The sequence below is a fragment of the Bombyx mandarina genome, chromosome 12, assembly GCF_030267445.1.
Source record: "Bombyx mandarina strain Sakado chromosome 12, ASM3026744v2".
Classification (NCBI taxonomy): domain Eukaryota; kingdom Metazoa; phylum Arthropoda; class Insecta; order Lepidoptera; family Bombycidae; genus Bombyx; species Bombyx mandarina.
The window spans coordinates 7972576-7994238 of NC_143219.1; the positions used below are offsets into that span (position 1 = coordinate 7972576).

Below are 21663 nucleotides of genomic sequence, written 5' to 3' on the forward strand. Positions count from 1 at the left end.
CACCAGGTCGGCTGTGAGCTCGTCTAAAAGTAAAAAGTGCGGTAGTTACGGCAATAATAAAAATACCTAATTCTAATTACAGCTTACCTGTCATCGTAGACGAAGCCGGCGTCTAAGGTGTTATAGTATAGTAAGAAGGCCAACAGCGCGCTCGCTGCCGTCACCCAGTGATCCATGGCGGTGCCTTCTACATCAGCGTTGATTCCACATCACTTCTGCAAAAAAAAATTTGGTAAATTCTAGCCGATTCTAGTACTACTACTCTATGTCTATTGCGGATTATCGCGTGTTTCGATTTTAAGAGTATCAGCCAACTAGATGCCTAGAATATCACTGTTGCTATAATGCTATAGGGAAAGTTGGTTTTTAAATATTGTCTTTTTATTAACCTTGTAGGCAGACGAGCATACGGCCCAGCTGATGGTGAGTGGTTACCGTCGCCCATGAACTTCAGCAATTCCAGGGGCAGAGCCAATTCGCTGCCTACCGAATCTGAAAGTAGACAACGAAACTTACGGTTTTGGTGCTCACGAGCTCCGGTAATCACTTAACAACAAATTATTCTTCCATCGTCTTGAAAGTATACTGGTGGTAGGACCTCATGTGAGTCCGCGCGGGTAGGTACCACCACCCTGCCTATTTCTGCCGTGAAGCAGTAATACGTTTCAGTTTGAAGGGTGGGGCAGCCGTTATAACTATACTTGAGACCTTAGAACTTATATCTCAAGGTGGGTGGCGCATTTACGTCGTAAATGTCTATGGGCCCCAGTAACCACTTAACACTAGATATTGCTTTTCGTGCGGCTCGACGAGCGGCTGTGAGCTCGTCCACCCATCTAAGCAATAGAAAAAAAAAGTACCTTAATTGTAATAACGATATAACACAAAATTGAAAATAAAAAATAAAAGCGGCTTCGTCATAATAAAAAAGAACATCAACAATGTAGTCGAAGTCAATTAAATATGCATTATTAAAGATAACACAAAAACTACATTTCAGATTAATAAAAATTGACCACATTAGAAGTACTACTAGCTTTCAAATTAATAAAAAGACTCACCAAAATTGGTTTACCAAAAAAAAAACTCTGAGCTAAGAACATACATAAAGAAAAACGTAGTCAAATTGAAAACCTCATTCTTTTTGGAAAATTATCAATAAATATAGCTCACTTCTTTAATTAAATAGTATTTAATAGACACGTCTATAATAATTATCGTTTAAAATAAGATAAACCTGTCTACTCGCTCGATTAACTGTACGATAAAATCACAAAGAAAATTATTGCATAATAGCAATACTACAGCGCATTGAATAAACTTTGCATCATAAAAAACATTTCAAAAAAAAATCCGTTGATTACAGACCCATTCAAAGGATTTCTATAAAAAGTTATTTTCATTTGGAACATTATTCATGTCATGTCATCGCGTAGTCAGTTTTAGGTTACGTTCCATTTAAGTCTCATTGCTCTAAAACTTTTTTATGTGATTCACAAATGAATAAGTGAATCATTCCAGTTACCAAATATAGTTTGTTTCAATATTTCATCAGATAATTAATTACCTATGTATACGAATTAAAAAACATTAATCATTTTTTTTTTCCAAATTTAAGTTTGACACTTTTAATTAATGTACGAAAATTACTGAAGTCTGTGACACTGTGCCGAGGGGCGTTTTCAAATGAGAACATTTTTCATGTCAATGTGTCTGTGGCACGTCTCTTGTTCACGGTTTTAACTAAACTGTGCTTAACTAAACTTGTTACGTTCTGTTTATGCTTCAAATAAACTTCTACAATCTCATTTACGACGTGTTCGTTACTAAAAAAAAGTGTTTCAAACTAAAAATAGAATCAACTCTCAAAATTACCAGTCACATGAAGTTTTTGTGAATTGCTTTCTGTTAGAATAATTCGACTTTCTTATTTCGTTAAAGTAGTTACGATACTGATACTAAAACGTCATACGTATTTTTGACCTCATTATTTACTAGGTATTATACCAGCATATGTCTCGCGGCTCTATTCGCAAAATAACATTAGATGAATTAAATTTGGTTATGAAAAAGCTCTGAATATAATATTGTAACTCCGGATTATGTCGTCATAACGAGATATTAAGATTTGCCTTTAGGTATGTACCTAAACAATACTTATATTTATTTATTTTAAAAAGAACCCTTGTTGCAATCCATGGTCTTCTATTAAAAATGTATAATTTTAATTTCCCTTTTAAGCTTATGACAAACTTCACTATCCTTAAACAATTATAAACCACAATAAAATAATCAATAAACAAGTTTGAATCAAAATATTTCTGAGCCCTTAATATCTTTAAGCACGTGTCATAAAACGGATAAATTAAAAAGCACAGAAAAGACGTCATGTCTCGCGAGAACGCCCCGCTCAAACGAGGCACAACAATTCATACGAATGTGACGTCAACTCGGAAAGAAAACTTTATTCTTTCAGACAGATCCGCCGTAGTCTTCAACATGTTTTCGTTATACATTCGATTAAAGCCGATCAATATGAGATACAATAAATTCTAAATAAATAAAAAATACTCTTTGGATAATTTGATAAGGAAAATTCCTGACAGCAAAAAATATTGACACGCACTTAGAGCTAATACTAAAGATTACTTAGGCGATTAGTTTTAAGCGCAGATGTAGACTAAAGAAACGAATTGATTAAATTGATGATACTAAAAAAAAATACAATTCGCTAAAAATACATCAGACAATATAACAACAATACATAAAAATATTGAACTGTTACGACTAGTAGTCGTGGCCTAAAGGATAATACGTCCGGTGCATTCGTGTTGAAGCGATGCACCGGTGTTCGAATCCCGCAGGCGGGTACCAATTTTTCTAATGAAATATGTACTCAACAAATGTTCACGATTGACTTCCACGGTGAAGGAATAACATCGTGTAATAAAAATCAAACCCGCAAAATTATAATTTGCGTAATTACTGGTGGTAGGACCTCTTGTGAGTCCGCGCGGATAGGTACCACCGCCCTGCTTATTTCTGCCGTGAAGCAGTAATGCGTTTCGGTTTGAAGGGTGGGGTAGCCGTTGTAACTATACTGAGACTTTAGAACTTGTATCTCAAGGTGGGTGGCGCGTCTACGTTGTAGATGTCTATGGGCTCCAGTAACCACTTAACATCAGGTGGGCTGTGAGCTCGTCCACCCATCTAAGCAATAAAAAAAAAAAAAAAAAAAACTTTATGAACCTGAACTCACACGTGGCGTTCTGCGGTAGGAAATATACACAATCATCCTTAGTCAATAGAGTCTAAATTCGTACCGAAACAAAACCGAAATCACAATCGATTCTTTCCTGTTAGCTAACAGGACGGACAATTCAATTTCGTATAATAACACATTCACTTCGTCAAGGCAAATCTGTAATAGTTCCTTTTGTAATACAATAGGGTCGAAGATAAGCGGTTTCCAGACATTGTTATTGTATTCTATAAACACAAGCGCGGTCTAGCTGGTGTTGATAATAATAATATCCTTCCTGATGTAGCTATCCTACATTTCAAGCTTGGGCAATTTACGAATACTTCGTGGCAAATATATTGCGTAGGCTGGAAACATTCACCACCCACACGAGGATCCAAATAAATCCTACAAAACATGATTCAAACAGGTACATAAATGGGTCGTTTAAAATTGAATAAGCACGTATTCCAATTTCATTATCTGTTAGACTCCGTTCGTACTGACGTCCTTGTTTCGTGACTATTTTTGACTCTTGTAACCCCACATAATATTTTTTTTTTATCTTTAGGTGGGTGAATGAGCTCACGGCCCATCTGGTGTTAAGTGGTTACCGGAGCCCATAGACATCTACAACGTAAATGCCGCCATCCGCCTTAAGATATGAGTTCTAAGATCTCAGTTTTTACAACACAACGGCTGCCCTTCCAAAAATAAACGCATTACTGCTTCACGGCAGGAATAGGCAGGGTGGTGGTTCCTACCGGTGCGGACTCACAAAACGTCCTACCACCAGTAATTACGCAAACTATAATTATGCAGATTTGATTTTTATAACACGAACATTTGCTAAGTACGTATTTCATTAGAAAAATTGGCACTTGCCGGCGGGATTTGACCACCGTTACATCGCTAGATACGAATGAACCGGACGTCTTATCCTTTAGGACACGATGGCTTCAAAATTGTCTATGTTACACTAATTCTTAGAAGACATCGCCGCTAGAGCTGAAAGTAAGATATAAACTAGATTAAACTTTGTATGCAACAAAACCAATTTGCAGACTTTGGCCAATATACCTAATTTATTTGTGTGTGATTGAAATCTTCTATCATTTCACTATTAATTTAATAGGTCACTTGAACTTTATGCAAAAACTCTAGATGCTAGATCTAAAGTTATTGAAAAAAGTTCACAAAAAATGTAATATTTGAATTTAATATAAGGGTAATACATACATGGATTCATAACAATTACTTAGGAATATGAGCAGGTTTAATTTCAAAATCTATTTATAGACACATTAACTACTTTATGACAAAGATTAGAATAAACGTAGTCCTTTGCAATGACCGTCTGCTTGAAACCTAAAAGAAATTTACAAAATACGCTGTTTAATTTATTTCTGATTTATAACATTTCGAGAAATGTTTGGTTGTTTAAGTATTCGAAACGAAATTCAAAATGTTCTTAACAACACACCGCTAAATTGTTACAATTTTCTGCTTAAGCTTATTGGCGTACGTATGACACTTTCACAAAAAGAAAATGTCTCACCTCAGCCCAAATATAAATAATCTATACTAAAATATAAATCTACAGTGATTTTTACGGATGTTCCGTTATAACTACTGAACCATGCATCCGATTGACTTGGTATGTTGAAAATACATGTACTTAATGGATAGGCTAATATTTACATGAGTGTTGGACTCCCTAATAATAATGACAATAATGTTAATTTTAAATGCCCAGCGAAGCGGGAAAGTACGGCTTGTACCTTATAAATCCGTCTGATTCCGACCCCAAATATACATTTAGATTCAAATATTACTTAAAAATAAATCAGCTGATTTTTTTAATGATTTTTGGCTAATCTTACGGAAGCAATAATGACTCTTCATCATCTGTTTATTTTGCATTGAATAAATATCTCGGAGCAAATAAACAAGAGTTTGTGTGGTGATAATAAAAAAAGGATCTGATACAGGTAGCCCACCCACTAGAAGGGCCAATATTATTTAAGCAAAGGAAAAGTTATTTTTGAAATGGAAGGGCTAAACATTTGCGTTACGCTTTTTTTTTTTTGGAATGCTGTGGATAGAGATATGTTGCCTATGTGTGTGGCTTTCCTAAATGACCAAAAATTAGGTATATTTCGTGGTATAGATATATCCTTGTTAGATTTGAAGATCTAAAAGATAATACACCCGGTGTACTCTCAATGAGTAACGTGACTACGTCAGCGTTAAAATTTCGCAGGCAGGTAACAGTTTTTATATTAAAATATGCACATAAATTATATCGACGATGACAAAATAATATGACGTAATAAAAATGAAACGCGTAAAAATATATGTAGCCTTCCTAAATTACTGGCAGTGGGATGTATTCTGAACTCGAATCACTGATCACCACAGCGAATCACTCATATGTTCCGGTATGACGGGTTACCCAGTCATTGTACTGTTCCACGATGACCTGGAGCTCGACTCATTTAGTAAGTATCTACAGTCGGCATCGCTGCGTTATTTTGAGAAGGCGGCACGACATGAGAACCCTCTCAGCGTAGCCGCTGGAAATTACATACCCGACCCAGTAGACCGAATGGTAAACCGTCGACGTCGCCCAAAGCACGTCATTACGGATCCTCCTGATCCATTAACGGTGTTTTTAGGCACCACAAACACCGGTCACTGTCCTCGTCGAACCCGTCGCTTGCGACGAAGGGCTCGACGAGCGAACTAACCCATAGACACAGCCCACTGAGTTTCTCGCCGGATCTTCTTTGTGGGTCGCGTTTCCGATCCGGTGGTAGATTCTGCGAAGAACTGCTCTTGCTAGGGTCAGTGTTAGCAACTCTCCGGTTGAGCCCCGCGAGCTCACCTACAAACGTTAGGGCGAAGCTGAAATAGCCTCCCAAGGCTATCAGCATAGGTAGGAAAAAAAAAATATTACTGTTCAATTTAGACTTAAACCTCATGTCTCAAAGTGAGTTGCAGTATTCACGCTGTACTATCTATAAGCTCCGGTAACCACTGAGCCCGAAGCGGCCGTGAGCTCAATCACCCATTTATAAAAACCACTTTTTTTTATATGCTCCCGTTGATTTTTCCAGTTAATATCAATCGTATACATATATGTCCTTAGTAACAATGTAATATTTTAAGTTATTAGAAGTTTCGAAAAACCAATATTTTGATGAAAACAAGTTAAGCACAGGTTTTTGATGAAGAAAGATGAAACACAAACACTTTTGCTACAGTTTTATAATAGTTAAAATACAAACAGACACAACATATTTACATTTAATTCGATGGTTTTATGAAGTTTTCTATAGTAAAGTTTATTTTATACTCCTAGGAAGTGAAACGTGTATCCTTCTCATCAAAAAGACTTAAGAAGAGAAAGCGAAATCTGTACTCATCTACAGAGGTGCTCTTTTGCTCTTTGATGCTAGTTAACGGTTAGTAAATACAATTCAATTCCCAGTTACTTTGGAATCTTTTTTTGTGTTTGATAGATTACTGGTGGCCCGAACGGCTTTCCAATTTTACCAAGACAGGTGGGCAAGCAAGAGCTCAGCCAGGAGAAGTGGGATTTGCTAATAGCTACCCTGGCGCCTCCAAAGGAGTCCTAACAACTCAAGAGTAGCTGCTTCGCGAATGAATCTACTACCGGATTGGAAACGCAACCCGCTGAGAAGATGCGGCGAGAAACTCAGCAGGCTGATGTTTAAGTTAGGTTGCACGTCGAAGTCTTTACCGAGTTCGACAAATACGGCTACCGCGGTCCCTACTCCTAGTGTTAGAGCTGAAGGCGTTTAATGCAAGGGCTATTGGATCTAATAGATCCGTAAGGATATGTCTAGAGCGTCGACGGTGACTGACTCCTGCGTGATCAAGATTCGGGGAGTAGTCAGCGGCAGCAACGATAAGGTGATTATCATGACTCATAGCTTATCAAAGTAGCGTTCCGATGCTGACTGTGTTTCATCATGTGTTTCTAGATTGATTCGAGGCCCAAGTCGTCGGGTAGGTCAACGTCTCTCTCGAACTACAGAGCTCCGCTGCAAAAGCGATATTGTAGGGATTGGAGGGTGTCTATGTGTGTGCGGGCCGCGTGAGCGAACACCACACTCGCGTAAGTCATGAGGGGCCTTGTGGAAAGTGTCACCTTGTTCCGAAGGGACATTTTACTCCGCTTACAGATCATGCGGTATTATAGTCTGCCGAGAATAAACGCGGCACGCTCGCGGTCTGATTTTATATGAGAGCGGAATGTCATGGATGCATCCAAGGTAACTCCCAGGTACTTGACCTTCCTGGCCCAGGGTATAGGTTGTTCAAAGAGGGTGATCGAGGGTGTGATATTTCTCCTTTTAATGCGGGCGGTGGTAATACTCGTTAAGTTTCCTCTTTGCCATAGCACTGCTGTGCTTATTGTTGGATTGATATCTATGTGCCATTTTCGGAACCACTGTCCGAGGGCTACGGCTGCGCTCTGGAGGTTGCTCGCGATTAGGGACTTGTTTCTAAGAAAAGGGCTCTCGTGTATAACGGTTTAGATCCGTTAAGTCTTACGAGAATGTGCTCCGTGAGGCGGTGCAATTTTTTTTTTATTGCCTAGATATGTGGACGAGCTCACAGCCCACCTGGTGTTAAGTGGTTACTGGAACCCATAGACATCTACAACGTAAATGCGCCACTCACCTTGAGATATAAGTTCTAAGGTCTCAGTATAGTTACAACGACTGCCCCACCCTTCAAACCGAAACGCATTACTGGTTCACGGCAGAAATAGGCGGGGCGGTGGTATCTACCCGTGCAGACTCACAAGAGGTCCTACCACCAGTAATTACGCAAATTATAATTTTGCGGGTTTTATTTTTATTACACGATGTTATTCCTTCACCGTAGAAGTCAATCGTGAACAATTGTTAAGTACGTATTACATTAGAAAAATTGGTATCCGCCCGTATCGGGATTCGAACACCGTTGCATCGATATATACGAATGCACCGGATGTCTTATCCTTTAGGCCACGACGACTTCAAACCTGTTGTACGGATGATTGATTTGCGCGAAATTCGAATTGTTCATCGGTGAGAATGCTCTTGGCTGAGGCGAAGTCTCTGAGGAGTTTGTAGAGCAGACTATCAAGAGACTGTCTAGAGACATGAGAAGACTAATCAGGGGCAGCTTTCGAATCATGAAACATTGCTTCACTTAAACTCAAGTGGTTACCAATTTGCCCCCGCCACAACACTCATGTCCTTTCATTACTATATTATACTCTCTTTAACCCCCATACATACATATCTCAAAGAACGATTCGAGTTCCTAGGTGATACGCATATTTTTTCCCTGAGATCATCGAATAGCCTGAGACTGAAAATGCAGGCGCATTCATCATCATTCTTTGACAATTCATTCATGCTTAGTGATGTTTGTTTGCAGCATTATCATTTATCATTTCCATACTGTTGATTTATTATGTGTATGTAAGTATATTAGTATGTATTGTATGTAAATATGTATATTGGTATATAAATCAGTTAGTTATATATTTCATATTATATGTAAATGGTATATATCTGTATATTGTATGTATATATTTTCTATAATAATGTATTGTCTATAGTACACCGCAACACACCTGCTATATTTTTATGTTTTTCAAAATTTCTGTAAATTAAACGGTTGTCTGGAAGAAATCGCTTTTAGCGATAAGACCGCCTATTGTACAAATGTATCTGCTTTTTGACTGTTCTTTGAATGTAAATTGTGTTTTGGTGTGCAATAAAGTGTATTCACTCTCTCTCTCTCTCTCTGTACGAAAAATCTGAACAGTGCTGATCGACATTGCTTCTATCTATTATTTATACAATAAATCCTGATTATGATGATGATGAAATTAAACTTCTCAAGATATCTATTTTTATTTCGAAATTTCGATAACTACTGAAATACTAGAAACTAAATATATCTAATACATCAGAAATGTATGTATATATGTAATACTTTATTGCAAACAATGGAAATATGTTTTAAGAATAGGAACAGAATTTTCCGTGACATATTATAACAGGGAAAACGTAAAGCGTCAAAATTACAGATATTATTGTAAATGTGAAAGCGGAGAGCAAAATCCTTAATAATTCAAGGAACTCTTACTTTGAAGTAAATTAAGTATGTATATATAATGAAATCTCCAATTTTTAAAGGTATTACTGAATTACCACCCATCTAAGCGATAAAAAACATTTATTATAATACGTGTTACATTGTGAATGATTATTTTCAATTACATGTCAGGATTGGTTTTGATTTTCTTAAATAGAGGTCATAGGACTTACGAGAATAAAAGCAGCTGAGTGAAAAATAATAATATACGTAAATGAAAAATGTCCCATAGAAACCAAAGACCATGTTCTAGATTACTCGATTGTTTTGTCAAACATATAATATTGTATAATAGTAGATAGAATATTTTATTAACAGTTTATTTATACATACGAGTGTATCTACATTGCAACTGATGAGAATAGTTTTACGTCACACTTAAATATCAGCAGCCTGCAGTTTTAGTGCACATATAAGCAGCTTGAGGCTTTTCAAATCTCCTTTGAAATAAAAACACTTCATTAAGAATATTGTTTCTTCAAAACCGAGAAAAAGTATCATTCACACACTCATCGATCAATCATCCTATAAATTTTGGTACTTATTTGCAACACGAATATTTTATGAATGAGATATAAATTTAATCTAGGTGCATAATTAATTCAAACAAATTGTGAAGTAAGCACTAACACTTTAGCGTCATCGGCCCATAAATTTGTATTGCTGGCCAAAGGCCTTCTCCAAGTTTCAGTGACTACTCCCCCATAATGATCGGTTCTGCGCAGCCCACATCCAGCAGACTTACGCGCAGTTCGTCTGGTCACCTCGCGAGAGGTATATCTATGTTGCGTCTTCGGTGTACGGTTACCAATCGAGAACATTTTAGCTCCAGCGGCCATCAGTTCTTCGAGCGATGCACCTTAGCCGTGTGCTATCAGCGTCAAAAAAGAATAACACCTCATCTCGTCCCTTAGGTATCATAAAAGGTTGCTAAGGAATTCTCCACAAAATGGGCAACAGCATTATCCGAGTATAACAGCACACTATGCCAACCTACCCCCTCTCTGGCTGACAGAAATAAAAACCACATTATCTAAGATAATATAAATAAAACCTAGATCTTGTGTAAAGACCCAATTACATTCACACAATGTTTCACTCCTACATTCACTGCTCAAGCTTTAAGCTTTATAAATTAGAATTTTAAGCATTGTGCTTTTTCAATTTCAATATATTTTTCATTTTTTTTAAAACATTCAGAAAACACAGGTGAGCTGTATAAAAAATACCACCTTAAATTAATATAGCTGTTTAAAATAGCTCAGCTACATTATAACTGCTATAATTTCGTTTATATTACGAGCACAAAAAAAAACAATTAATTTGTATAACTAGCCATTTAAAATTTAAATATTATTCTAAGATAACTCATAAATTTTACATTATTACAATGTGAATATGAAACAAAAACCAACTAAGTTATTTAAAAATACATTAATTGAAAACGCTAGCCTAAAATAATTTCTAAGAACCATGTCTATTGATGAATAATTAATTTATCCTTCGAACGTTTTCGACGAAAAAATTAAAAAACCTAGCAAAGAATTGAAAGAAAACATTTTAGGGATCGGTATAAAAAAAAATTACAGAGATAATTATGGCTCACTCAAACAGTTAGGCCACCCTAAAGATAATACCTATTTTGTATGACCCAGTTATACACTAAGTCTTAGATATACACTTAGACACGCTATTAGCAAAATACTAGTATATTAACTCAATAACATTGTTACCGGAGCCAATAAAGAATACAACACTGAGTGCTGCTGCGAACTTATAGACCATCGCACCGCCCACAACCGGAGCAAAGTTCATTCATACTATCTAGAATCACTGCTTTCGTCGTCCACAGTACATTACCAGATATCTTTTCTGCCACATACCATCCGGCTTTGGAATGAGCTCGCGACCGCTGTGACATGTCCTTCTTCAAACAACTCTTACAGAGAGTACCCTCAGGTAGGCAGCGGCTTTGCTCTATCTAAGTATTGCTGACGTGCATGAGCGAAGGTAACCATCAGCTGTATCTGCTCGACTGTCTACTAGGGCAATAAAAAAAATAAAAAAACCTGAGATCGAAGTCGTTATAACGGTTGTAACGATGGGCTTATTAAATCGGGAACAAATGAATGCTTTACAGCAGAAAACAGACAAGATACCATATACGCTTTTTTTTCCTTTCTGTAAACCCTTTTTCTGGGCCTGCGAGGATCTCGACCCAAGGAGCAAGCAGGATATGTGGGACTGTTCAGTCCGCAGACGTTAGGAGCGGACCGCGGGCCTAAGGATAGTATTTAGGACCCTACCTATAAAGCGACTCCCCTGCACTCTCGCCCAATCGTCCGATCCCCTGAGGTCAGAACCCAAGCGATATAAGGGATTTACCGCGGTTAACACTGCAAACAGACGCGCGACTCACTCGGTAAACCTATCATCCCAAGAACGCCCGCTCAACATAGCCTTCAAGGCGAATCGAAGACTCTGGAACGTCGGCTGTTTCGGTAAGACCGCCCAGGTGGTGCCGACGGTGTCCCGGAATATCCCGCTGGGTCAGAATGAACTTGCCGCAGACGTTGTTTCTTCTAACACTAATAACCGCGTAACATTAGGTAAGCAGTAATATTGACTACGTACGTGGTACCTACTTTTGCGTTTATACAAAAATGCAAATTTAAAAACGACACCCGATTATTTTCAAACGATTACAAAATGACATCATTTAACTAATATTTTGTTAAAAACATAACCCTTTAAATATTTAAAAACAAATGTATGTCCAACTGCCACAATAGATATTATATAAAACACTTTACCAATAAATATACAAAGTATAGAAAGTTTGGAACTAAAGCGAAATTTGACTAAACACAATTTACTGTCTAATGAATAAAAGTCTCAAGTGGAACACTTCTGCGGAAGTGACACCCATCCCAATGAACCGTAGCCTCAATTCGAAGCAGTAAAAATAAAACGGGAAACAGTAACACGCGTCGAGATCACAAGCACTCACGCTCCTACACTACGTTGATTCTTTCACACGAGATTAACGTTCAATTCAAAAGGTAAACGTCGTTTTGTAAGCTATAAATTTCTCAGTGCGGCTCGTTACACCCGCGAGAACGCACAATTTCATCGGAAATTAGTATCTAGTACAAGCTCGAGCGAAATTAATAGACGCAACGTTTCCGAAACCTCAGCGGAATGTATTATTACCCGACTCTACCTGTAGGCATGACGTTTACAAAAAAAAAAAACTTCTCGAACAGACATGGCTTTGGATCTTTCGAATTATTTAGGGGTAACGAATAATGACAAATACAAAATAATGAACGTTGTTTACGGAACCACATAAAATAAACACAATATAATATATGTGTTTGAATATTTTATTTTGTACTAATGTTCTGATTTGCTCAGACGTAGATGTGTATTAATTTCGGGTCTCTATGACTTTCTTACATTCTTACAGAGAAAGTTCGAACATTCGAACGCCTAAACATGCATATAATTAAATTTCTAATATTAAATTAAAATAAAATACTAAATTAATAATATTAAAATAATATTAATAATATTAAATAATAAAAATATTAAAAGGAGTCCCTTTAGGCAAGATTCCGAAGATACTGGCAGCGTTCCCTCTTTGAATAGCTAGACTAATTCTTTGTCCAAGGTAGCTGCCAGCTCTTCGGTCTCCTGTGGTGTCGACTAACCTTTTTGCTATTTCCTTAGAAAGCCTTATGGCGCTAGGACCCCACGGACCAAGGGTCTCGACACCGAATGGGACAAAAACATATTCCGAGCCTAGACCCCTATATTTGCATACTTTGGCTTTTTCAGCCGCTTAACAAGCTGCACCAGCTCTATTGTTGGTTCCATGTAGATGGGAAGGGGCCAGCGTGTCTGAACAGGTTGCATCCCATACCAGATGTGTATTTATGTGCGCTTATTATTATATTTTATTTACAACAAAAAATGGTGAACACGGCCATCCTTCTGTTAAGTGATTACCGCAACCATCTATTTATCTTGAGGCCTTGAGGTATTTGTCGCTATATTATAATATTTAGATTGTTGTAAGTATACTGTACACTGCTGGAATATTTAGACTTAGCTTTTCCTTAAAACCTTCTTTCACTACCGTTAGTTTGCTGAAAAACTCATAAATTCAAAAGTTTACATATTCCCTGTTAATAAAAAAAGGCTTGAAAGGCCACATTACAAACAAAAGAATTCAAACGAAACAAAGGTGAATTAAAAAAGTTTTGATTTCACTCTAGACAGAGAGCGAAGTATTGCGATAAATACCATCAGAACATGCGCGTGGCTTCAAAATGGCGCGTGGCCTCTTTTATACTATTATTTACAAGAAATACAAGTAAGAAGGAGTTCCCTCTTAAATCCCTTCAAAAACTTTATAACCCGATTTAAAATTGTTTCTTCAAAAAAGGCTCTAAATTTTGTACTAAGCCGATTAGTTTCAACAAATAATACTCCAATAAACATCCTCTAATATTTGTTTACCATCGATCCATTCTCTATATAAAATACAGTGTTCATTAGAACAAGAAATTTATACTAATTTTAGCCCCGCCCACATGAAATCCTGGAATCCGTTTCTGTGCGCGTCTATGTTATGACGGCATTATTCATTTGTAAACTTGCGAAGCATTTTAAGAAGCCCACAGTATGTTATATAGAAGAACTTTGGGAAATTTAATTCCACGCACGAACGATCGAGAAAATAATGCAGTGTATCGAAAACGATTTTTTTACTGAAACAGAATTTTATATTTTACGATTGGAGTTCTTCCACGATACGGCTTAATTTTATTCAAGCAAATTAACAAATTTATGAATATATAAAATCAAATTCATGTTAGTAATGTATCATTAATAATGGTTTTTGATTGATTTTAGCTACACATTGGAAACAATTCATCCCAAGTTTCTTTAACTTATTATATTAACATTTATTCATAACCAATTGTTTTTATATAATGTTATTAAATATTTTTTTTATTGTTTTTAAAAATTGTATGTATTGATATTGTATGTTTTGTATAACAAATATGAGAGCATAATAATAACAATTATATGCGTTTCGGTTTGAAGGGTGGGGCAGCCGTTGTAACTATACTGAGACCTTAGAACTTATATTATCTCATGGTGGGTGGCGCATTTACGTCGTAGATGTCGATGGGCTCCAGTAACCACTTAACATCAAATAGGCTGTGAGCTCGCCCACCCATCTAAGCAATAAAAAAAAATAAAAAAAATGAATAGTCCTAAAAGTAATTGACTATTTGCAATCAACCTGTAATTAAGGCAAATATTCAGAAATAAGATCCTGTAAAGTTTATACTAAAGTTCGATCTTCATCCAAATTGAAACACTGTGGGGCCGAAACTAGGACAAATTGTACAAAGTTATGTGCTTCCAGTGGGAATGAATTCATTTAAGTCCTTTACAGTTTATACATATAATGTTAAGTCTAAAGCTATCAAACATTTTTCACTCTCTAGCGGGAATAAAACAGATAAAATATTCCAAAGCGACCGACATATCTGTATTGAAATGTTCACCACTTTTTAATGCATGACATACCTTTTTTTTGAGTTCAGATTATTTTTTATAAAAAAAATATACAACTATTTTAAATTTAAAATAAAAATATTGGATCAAAATTAATAAAATTTATTCTAATATTAAGAGCGGGGCCATAAACAGGGCCTAATGCGGCATCAGGCCTAAATCCGTCACTGGCCCCATCATTCAAGGTGGAACGCATAACTCCTTCACGATAAAAATAGACATGTGCAGACCTAAAATATGCGCTAACCAGCAAATTCCGGTCAACAATCGTAGCTCGTTGATACAATACGCAGAGAACGCTGCTACCCATGCTCTGATGAGTTGTCACCCAATTGAAGAGTATCGATTCGAAGATTAATAGTACATTATAAAGAAATTGTTTGATCTACATCACTTTTCTATTATTCATAGCTTATTGCTTTTCATCAATATGATACCGTCCTACGGGTAAAGCGTTTAGGAAATACTGCTGCGCACAATTTCCTCCCTTCTGTACACGCCTACCAATCCCTCAAATTGTATGCTATATATACCTCGAAAATACCCGGCTCCGAATTCTACGCACTAACGCTACCAAATGACACAAAATTATTCATAAGGATATTCATGAATAAAGATGGTGGATAGCAGTAAATACTTTTTCGTGTTAGAAATTTTAAAATACTTCCTTTATTGGTATATTTAAATTTGTTTTATTGAAAAAAACAAGTTTTTTTTTCGTTGGGACGTTTGGTATCATTACCTGTCTAGCACTAAGAGAATACTGACACTCAAATAGACAAAGCTATTTTGAACACCGACATAGTCGCTTCGCCTCATGCGAGCACAACGGATATCTTATCCTTAAGGCCAAGACGCCTTGAAATGTATGTTTTATTAAGAACAGCAATTAAACACCCTGTATGTATACTTGCAAAAAAAATCGCATATATAAGTATTATGATTTAAATAAGGGAATAATATTTTTCCAAATCCGAAATAAGTATGATATAAAGAAATAATACATATCTAAATCCAAAATACATATACATATTATTTGTAAATATATGGAAACTCGAAAAATATCACGGAATTGGACTGTTTGTGAGCTTTAAAGATCTTGAATAATTCTGTACATAGCATGTGTACGTGCTCATTTACACAATGAATGAACCAATCCACATGTGGTTTCCTGTAATATAATATAATAATCTGACGTTTCATTTACGAGTATAATATAAGTTTATTTGTATAATATATAATCTGACATTTCATTTGAATAAGTTTATTTGTAATAGTATTTTGTATTTTCTTCAGTTTTCGCGATTTTTTTATTAAATCACTTTTACGACTCAATCTCGCGTTTTTTATCGTCATTTCATTATTTTCAACGTTTTGAATACTTCACAGTTTTCAGGGTCAGGGACGACCGACTTTTTCAGTTCCGAATTTCTGAGTTTGAATGAATAAGTTTATGCATATATTCAAAACTGTTTCAATGTAGTATAATGATTAGAATGTGAAAATACATGGCCACGAATAGCATCTCTACAATATTCGCGAATGTTCTTTCTCTTTATTTAACATAGCCTTCTTCTTCTTCTTATCAGTCCATGGACGTCCACTGCTGGACATAGGCCTCCCCCAAGCCTCGCCACAAAGACCGGTCCTGCGCTGCCGGCATCCAGCGGATCTCCGCGAACCTCAATAGATCGTCGGCCCATCTTGTGGGAGGCCTACCCGCGCTACGTCTTCCATTACGCGGTCGCCACTCTAGAACTTTCTGGCCCCAACGGCCATCCGTTCTACGAGCAATGTGTCCTGCCCACTGCCACTTCAATACCGCAATCCTTTGGGCTATGTCGGTTACCATGGTTTTCCTGCGAATCTCCTCATTTCTGATTTGATCTCGCAGGGAAACTCCGAGCATATATACATAGCCTTCATTATTAATAAATAAGTGAAACCACCAGGGCACATCGGGGCTTGGTATTTGTAAGTTAAAACAAAGTACTCGTAATTTTTTACTAAAACTTACTTCTACCAAAATCGTTTTTACTCTTAATTTTAAATCAAACATCCATTTAAATTTTTCGCCTTTTAATATAACAAACAACGATAAAATATAAAACCAGACTATAAGCCGTAACATTACGAATCGACCGTTCAATTTTACCTGCAATAACCGTTTCATTCTATTAACAGCCGGTGTTATGTGGCCCATAAACAAAATCAATTTCCATCAATTTAATAACCGGTCCCCTACCGACGTACACGGTGCCAATCAGTGGCTAATCAATCTTGCAGTTCTAGATTACTTATTGGTCCCACTGAAATCGACCGAAGGGAACATTGAAACTTCCAGTTGTATTCAACTTTGTTTAATATATGTACATATGTAGTCCCACTAACCTGTTCGACCTTGATTCTAATGTCGTGCAGGTGAAAGTTGTTTTTAGTTTATAACGGATTGAATGATACTTTTTTCGGTAACTTTTTTATTGCTTAGATGGGTGGACGAGCTCACAGTCCACCTGGTGTTTAGTGGTTACTGGAGCACATAGACATCTACAACGTAAATGCGCCACCCACTTTGAGATATAAGTTCTAAGGTCTCAAGTACAGTTACAACGGCTGCCCCACCCTTTAAGCCGAAACGCATTACTGCTTCACGGCAGAAATAGGCGGTGGTACCCACCCATGCGGACTTACAAGAGCTCCTACCACCAGTAATTACGCAAATTATAATTTTGCGGGTTTGATTTTTATTACACGATGTTATTCCTTCACCGTGGAAGTCAATCGTGAACATTTGTTGAGTACGTATTTCATTAGAAAAATTGGTACCCGCCTGAGATTCGAACACCGGTGCATCGCTTCAACACGAATGCACCGGACGTCTTATCCGTTAGGCCACGACGACTTTCTAATTCGTCTTACATTATACGGGTATTGCAGTTTAGTTATATTTTTTATTCGACAGATTGACAGATCCTATGTTTGATTTAAAGCCTTGTAGAAAATGCTAGACCTGAGATCAGCAAATCCGGGATAAAGCTCTCATAGAATAATAAAGCAAAACGCGCCGTGTACGCTCGTATCGAGCGATGTGAATATGCCAGAAAGCAAATCCTATAACAGATACCTAACAATTTTTAGTATGTGAATTCATACCCAATACTTTTTCATGAACGGCTTCAATGATTAAGGAATATCGTAGATATCAGATAGTGACTCTTGTACTGGTGGTAGGACCTATTGTGAGTCCGCGCGGGTAGGTACCACCGCCCTGCCTATTTCTGCCGTGAAGCAGTAATGCGTTTCGGTTTGAAGGGTGGGGCAGCCGTTGTAACTATACTGAGATCTTAGAACTTATATCTCAAGGTGGGTGGCGCATTTACGTTGTAGATGTCCATGGGCTCCAGTAACCACTTAACACCAGGTGGACTGTGAGCTCGTCCACACATGTAAGCAATAAAAAAAAAAAACGTTCACTGTATTATTATTTCAATGGTATAGCTACTTATATAAAAGTATGTAAATAGATAAGTCACATGCAGTCTACTCCGCTGATGAGATATTATGAAACACGACCAGGATTTTCAGTGGAGGTACGAGCTATAAAACATGAGTTATATCAGAGTACGCCCGATGTTTAAAGCTGCAGGATAAAGACACAAACATTGAATTATGAAGCCTTATTTTTTTTAACACGCATAAAAATGCTGTATACTTTTCATAGTCTTGAGATATATGTGAATACCAAACGCTTCCAAATAAAATATATAAATCAACAATTCGAAACGACGTTAGTATTTTCCAAAAACAAATTAAAATCTAAACTTTCAATCTAAAATAATATCCCTTTAGTTTTATTAATATGTCCGATTGTAAAATGTGCGATTTTTTCATTCTTGGAAAACATTTGAATTCGAATGACTAATAGCTTTATAAAGCCAAATAAAACAATAACATTAAAAAATATGAATAATATAATAATTGATTTAATTTTGAGTGAGACAATGAGTGCATTTTATTTAAGATGTACAGGAAAAAACATACGTAATTGCTTAAGAGATGAATACACTCATGTACAATTAAAAATCAAAAAACTTTTAACCTGAAAAAGAAATTGATTGAAACAATAAAGAAAACGACGAAAGAAGACCAACTCCTCGGAGATATATTAAATTATTTTGTTTGAACTCAAACATGAAAACAAATCTCGGTAACGTTCACAAACTCGATAACAAACGTTGAATACGCAAACATAATCTGATATCAGTAAAAACACGGTTCACAAACGAAAAACAAAATTAGCCTTTAGGAGAGTCTATATATTAATACGTGAAGTAAAAACTTTGTATCCCTTTTTACGAAAATTGCGCGGACGGAGGAGTATGAAATTTCACACACTTACAGAGAATAAAGAGAAGAAGTGCACAATGCTAATATTTTTTTTAAATAATGCATAAAAGATACATTAATCAATAAAGAAAACATTACACACACTAAATACCATGTATTTGACGCACACACGCATGCATACTATTTATTGTCAAACTTTTGTTCTTGACGTCTGTTGTCAAATTGAGATTAAATATTGTTTGTTTGCCTTTGTTAATATTTTTTATAGTGTAGTCTTGGCAAAATTTGCGATTATAAAATACAATCATAATAGTGTACAAATTTACAATTCCAATTAATTATAGTCGGATTTCGACTACTGCGGGACCTCTAGTTTATTTTAACTCGTAAGAAGATTGTCATTCGAAGAATTCATTTCGTTTAAGCTTGTTAACATCGTATGAGTTGTCGTCGGATAGGGTGAGAACCCTCCACGAAAGCCAATGAGCCAATACGGTATGTTATTCCGATTCTATATCTTAAGCGTTTACGTTATCATGCTCTACGGGCCTCTACGACTGCTACGAACTCGCTACGAGCGCTCGAGAATTCATATCGTAGGCTTGACTCCTAAAATTTTAGTGTAATTGTGTGTGACGGTTTATAAATGGTAACGCGAAGTAAAAATTAATAGAACAATATTCGTTTTTTATAAAATTTCCTTCTTTTAATCTAATAATTATTAAATCTTTATTCGGTAGGCAGCGGCTTGGCTCTGCCCCTGGCATTGCTGAAGTCCATGGGCGACGGTAACCATTCACCATCAGGTGGGCCGTATGCTCGTCTGCCTACAAGGGGTATAAAAAAAAAAAAAATTCGTACGTCAACAAATCGACCCTATTGGAGTATCAATGGAGCTAGGTATATTACAATAACAAACGCCAAGTCATTTCTTTTATTTTTGCTAATTCTTATTGAATAATATTAGTTTTAATGGAATGATATTTTAATACTAATGTAAAGTGAAGAACTAATATTATAAAACTTAGATGTCTTGAAATACAATTACAAAATAAATGGTGTTGTTTACATTACTGTAAAAATAAACATTACGAATGATGACCGTGACTGTGAATTCTAAAACTACCGTATGCTGTTACCTTTCTTCGCTCAATCCTTCCTTTGTTCACTTCATAATTTAATTTAAACACTAATCGAGTGTCCACGCCGTACCGTTGACAACAACTAGTTGTAGTGTCTACTAAAAACTTAAGTAATTTCTGCTAAATGTGTCCGGTAAAATTACCGTTGTCATTTTCTTAGAAAGCGTTCACATTCGAGCGCGAATCATTTATATAGGCTGACCGTTACTGACTACAAAGAATAGCGAGCGCGTGTTCATGCGCACGGCTAGGCATGATCGTGAGCTCCGGTCGCTCGCCGGTAGCCGACTGACGTTGGTACATACGACACATCTGCATTTAAGAAGCCGCTATCGTTATGCGACTAATCGATTGGTCGAAGCGAGTCGCACTGTCTTCCTTCTCCCTCCGACATTTCTCTCGCTCATTTTTCACGCATGCGTCTTACGGTGTAATTTTCTTTTAAAAGTGACGAAAAGTAAATAAACTCATACGAACTGTTTATTTGCAAACTAGAGATGTAAGTTTAGATCAAACAGGAAAGTTTGGCGCTTTCGATCCATTACCAAAGTGCGACGCTGAAAATGTCAGTAATCGGTAATCGTATCGTAAAATTTTATTTTGTAGAGCTCTCTGCTATTGGCAAGAAAATCCGGCTTGTTAGCCTTAGATGGTGGCCAAGGCATAGAAAACGTCACTTGTTGCATGGCGACTTACAGCGACGAAAAGCCACGCACGCAACATATTACACTTCGTTTTTCCAACAAAAGAATTTAGTGTTTCCCACTTATAAAATGATTGATTTTTTTAATTCCTGTTTTTGGTTCGCTAGAGACGATTTGATTAAATTAGTTAGTTTAAAGTGTTTTGTATCAATTAACTGTCATTTGAAATCTAAATTTATATTGCGATAAGTACAACGGAATCTATTTTCAGCAGCACATTCAACATCTGTTTGTTTGTTGTATATTAATGAATCCATATTATTTTAAAATAGGCGGGTAGTCAAATTACAAATACAGGAGAGAAAAGAATAAAAATAAAACGAGTAAAAGGGATAAAAAATCCACAAAATCAGTAAGCGCGATGTCTTGTGCCTCGACAGCATTATACGTAAGTTAATCCCACTAAATTAGAACCAAATTTAATTACAAGGACGCAAGCAGTGATTGC

General features: G+C 36.5%; 1 protein-coding gene across 1 annotated transcript in view; it reads right to left on the reverse strand.

Annotated features, from left to right (window-relative positions):
- Tmtc2 (Transmembrane O-mannosyltransferase targeting cadherins 2) overlaps window positions 1-20816 on the reverse strand; it is a 112849-nt gene extending 92033 nt beyond the window's left edge. Inside the window, exons 1-2 of the mRNA XM_089731897.1 lie at window positions 20509-20816; window positions 88-215 (exon numbers count right to left, since the gene is read on the reverse strand). Coding sequence (XP_089588023.1) covers window positions 88-176 — 89 coding nt within the window. The 5' untranslated portion in view covers window positions 177-215; window positions 20509-20816. The remainder of the gene's footprint in view (window positions 1-87; window positions 216-20508) is intronic.
- Between the last annotated feature and the right edge of the window lie 847 nt (window positions 20817-21663).